This window comes from Erinaceus europaeus, chromosome 2 (assembly GCF_950295315.1).
Source record: "Erinaceus europaeus chromosome 2, mEriEur2.1, whole genome shotgun sequence".
NCBI lineage: Eukaryota > Metazoa > Chordata > Mammalia > Eulipotyphla > Erinaceidae > Erinaceus > Erinaceus europaeus.
In genome coordinates this window covers 168926286-168930753 of record NC_080163.1, presented here as the reverse complement: position 1 = coordinate 168930753, position 4468 = coordinate 168926286, and the positions used below count along the sequence as shown (strand labels likewise).

General features: G+C 43.6%; 1 protein-coding gene across 1 annotated transcript; it reads left to right on the top strand.

Moving 5' to 3' along the window:
- Window positions 1-503: 503 nt before the first annotated feature.
- On the top strand, window positions 504-3986 carry LOC132536777 (tubulin alpha-8 chain-like). Its single transcript, XM_060185622.1, has 3 exons — window positions 504-717; window positions 841-989; window positions 2960-3986. Exons 1-3 carry the CDS (start codon window positions 597-599, stop codon window positions 3932-3934), a joined length of 1245 nt encoding a protein of 414 aa, XP_060041605.1. The 5' UTR covers window positions 504-596; the 3' UTR covers window positions 3935-3986.
- The last annotated feature ends 482 nt before the right edge of the window (window positions 3987-4468 follow it).

The window sequence follows — 4468 nt, the reverse complement described above, 5'->3', positions numbered from 1 at the left end:
GGTGAAGGGACAACTTTCTGTGAATAGGCCACCGTAGCTCCACCCTGGAAGTCTTTTTTTTTTTTTCCCTACCAGGGTTATTGCTGATCTCCTTACCTACATGAATCCACTTTTCCTGCTGGTGTCCATTTTTTTCCCTTCTGTTTGATAGGATAGACAGAAATTGAGAAGGATGGGATGGGTCGAAAGGGAAAGAGAGACACAGCTTTGCTTTACCACTTGTGATGTTTCCCTAGAGCCAGTTTCTTTGCACATTAATTTTTGCACACAACCAGGTACACCAACCAGAACCCTGAGAGTGAATCATTCATAAATAGTTCACCTGCAGAGGGGGTAAATAGCACAATGGTTATGCAGGGACTCTCATGCCTGAGGCTCCAATGTTCCAGATTCAATTTCTCACCACCACAAACCAGAACTGAGCAGTGCTTTGGTTAAAAAAACAATCAGATAGATAAATATATATAATATATATGGGCATCTTCCTCCCACAGCATCAGTGCATCTCTATCCACATTGGCCAGGCTGGTGTCCAGATCGGTAATGCCTGCTGGGAGCTCTACTGCCTGGAACACGGCATCCAGCCTGATGGCCAGATGCCCAGTGACAGGTCCACTGGGGATGGAAATGAATCCTTAAGCACCTTTTTTAGTGAAACTAGCACTGGCAATCGTGTACCAAGGGCTGTGTTTGTAGACCTGGAACCCACAGTCATTGGTGAGTTGGCCTGTAACCTGGGTGAGATCCCAGGGGTGTGTCCTGGGACTCCACAGACACCTTAAGGCTGGGTCTTCTTACACAGGGCTAGTGGTGAGAGGCTGCTATGATTTCCCTTTGCAGATGAAATTCGCAGTGGCCCCTACTGCAAGCTATTCCACCCTGATCAGCTCATCACGGGCAAGGAAGACGCTGCTAATAACTACGCTCGTGGACATTACAGCTTGGGCAGGGAGGTTATAGACCCTGTCTCCGATCAGATTCGGAAACTGGTAAGATAACATCACTTGCTCAATGTGGCGTGGGACTAACTACAAGAACTCTTCGCACACTGATGGCCCTCACTGAACATCTAGACTCTCAGCCGAGACACTCTTGGGCTATGGCACAACTATTTGCAGCAAGACCAGCTTCTCTTTTCTGTTTGTTTTATTTTGATGACATTTAAGAACAATAACCATCATGGTTTATAAATGGGTCTCACAGAGGTCAGTGGACAATGTCCACAAATCTGAACACCTTTTGATAGGTGAGTGTTAGATACCATTTTTTAGCAACCTTTCATAGAATACTAGTTTGTCAGCCAACACTTCCCATATAAGTAGGAAACTCCAGTGAGGTGTGTGTGTGTTTTGGGGGGGGGGGTCTTGAACTGTAATAATCACTTTTATCAACTTTCTTTCTGGTAACTACTCCTTACTGTGCTGATCACTGTTTCAAGTTAGTATTTAGTGAAATATATAAAACTGAATAATTAACTTTGTTAAAACCACACAGAAAGGAACCTGCTGGAGCCAGACCTAGACCTGACCTGACTCCAGTACCTGATTCCATTGGAACTTGATGGTTCTGATATATTCCTGCTCAGAAACTTGTTACCAAATCTTTTTTCTTTATTGAAGGATTAATAGTTTGCAGTTGACAGTAAACTATAGTAGTTTGTACATGGGTAACATTTCTGTTTTCCACATAATAATCTAACACCCCCCTCCACCCCCACCCTTCTCTACTATCACATTCCAGGACCTAAACACTCGCCCCCCCAACCTGAGTCTTTTACTTTGGTGCATTACACCTAATTCTGCTTTGTGTTTTCCCTTCTGTTTGATAAATCTTTCTGAAGTATCCATTACACAGAGGCAGTGGTTGCAGGCTATCTTGGTCACACTCCAACTGGTAAGTTTCCCTTGCTCTGTGGTCACACCAAGGGCAACAAAGATTACATTCTGTTTCAAAACTATACAGTCATTACAGATCTTGTGATTCCTTTAATTTCAGAAATGAAGGTAGTTTACTTTTTAAATAGCCTTTTTCACTGGGGGTATGGATTGACCTGCCATCATCCATGTCCAGCAGAGAAGCAATTACAGAAGCCAGAACATTCACCTTCCATACCCCATAAAGAACATTGGTGTATAATCCCAGAGGGGGAGAAATATTAGGGGAAGATGACCAGAGGGCTCAGAACTCCAATTCCATCAGGACCCAGAGAGAGAAGTGGAAAAAAGAAAGGCATTTGGACATAGTAATATATGTAGAAAGAAAAGTTAAGACTACAGTAAAATGGGCAAATATGTGTAAGTACAGCTAGTTATAGAATTAAGTCAATTGGGGGCCTGGCAGTGGTGTGCCAGTTTAAGTGCACATATTGCAAAGCACAAGCACCCACTGAAAGATCCTGGTTTAAGCCTTTAGCTCCTCACATGCAGCGAGGTCACTTCATAAATGGTTAGTTAGGTGGCAGATATCTATCTTTATTCCCCTCTGTCTTCCCTTCCCCTCTCAACTTCTCTCATATCAAAATATTTTTTAAAAAGCCAGAAAACATAGAAACTGTGGATTCATAGAGAAAGAACCAAGCCCCAGAGATAATCCTGGAGGCAAAAAAAAAAAAAAAAGGAAATTGGCCAATCCATATCTGTGACCTTGGGATTACTAATGCAGTTTCCAGGGGAAGGAATGAGAGTGTGGAACTCTGGTGGTGGTAACAGTGTGAAATTATACCCCATTATCTATAACTTTGTAAATCAATATTAAATCACTAATAAAAAATAAAATAGCCATTTTAGTGGAATTTTCCCCAACAAGTAATTGATTGTGAAGTTTCTCTGAATACTTAAATTCCTCAAAGTCCTGACTGTTTTACAAGCATTATTCATATTTCTTTTATAAGCTTGGCCACTGTAATCAGAGATTCAGAAAAGTCACTGTAGATACCTTCAAGACTTAATTGATTTTGCAGGCCGACAAGTGCGATGGTCTTCAGGGATTCCTGGTTTTCCACAGCTTTGGTGGGGGAACTGGTTCTGGGTTCACCTCTCTCCTGATGGAGCGTCTCTCTGTCGACTATGGCAATAAGTCCAAGCTCCAGTTTTCCATCTACCCATCTCCCCGGGTGTCCACAGCTGTCGTGGAATCCTACAACTCCATCCTCACCACTCACAGCACCCTGGAGCATTGTGACTGTGACTTCATGGTAGACAATGAAGCCACCTATAACATCTGTTGTCGAAATCTGGACATTGAACGACCAACCTACATCAACCTCAATCGCCTTATTAGTCAGGTAGCGTCCTCCATCACTGCTTCCCTCAGGTTTGATGGAGCCCTGAATGTTGACCTGGCAGAATTCCAGACCAACTTGGTGCCCTATCCCCGCATCCACTTCCCTTTAACCACCTATGCCCCTGTAATATCTGCTGAGAAAGCATACCATGAAGAACTTTCAGTTCCAGAAATCACCAAGGCATGCTTTGAGCCAAACAACCAGATGGTGAAATGTGACCCTCGCCATGGTAAATACATGGCCTGCTGCCTCTTGTACCGTGGTGACATGGTCGCCAAAGATGTCAGTGCTGCCATTGCCAGCATTAAGAACAAGCATAGCATCCAGTTTGTGGACTGGTGCCCCACTGGCTTCAAAGTTGGCATTAATTACCAGCCTCCCACTGTGGTCCCTGGTGGAGACCTGGCCAAGGTCCAGCGGTCTGTGTGCTTGCTGAGTAACACCACAGCCATTGCTGAAGCCTGGGCCCGGCTGAACCACAAGTTTGACCTGATGTTTGCAAAGCGTGCATTTGTCCATTGGTATATCGGTGAGGGCATGGGGGAGGGAGAGTTTTCTGAGGCCCGAGAGGACATGGCTGCCTTAGAGAAGGATTATGAGGAGATTGGAGCAGATAGTGCTGATGGAGATGATGAGGGTGAAGAGTATTAACTTGACATTTTTTATTCCTGTCTGTCTTGAACTCATTTGTGAAGCAGTCTATTGTGGCATAAAGCTGTCAATAAAATATTTTCATATGAATGTGTTTGGTTGCTTATTTTAATTTTGAGGTAAACAAGCAGAGAATGATACCACAGCCTTGATGCTTTCTCTCAATACAGTAGATCTTTTACTCAAACCTGGGCCACACACATGGCAAAGTCCCACACTATCTCAGTGAGTTCCTTAGCTAGCCCTTGGTTACACTTATATCATAAACATTTGCCCCACTTCAAGCCCCTTTGGGAACAGATGAAGTGGCTAGAGATCTACCTGATCATTTAGATCAGTAGTTCAAGTGATTGATGTGTGTTCTTTGTTGTGCTTGTGGTCAGGTATGTTTCTGTAACTCTGCACACTGGTGATAAAAAGTCATCTCTAGTGTACCAGGAAGATACAACCCTGACCTGCTCAACAAACTTTTAGCCTGAAGTTCCAATTTCTTTCCCTCACATCACCACAACCTGAGTTGAGTAGTACTGTGAA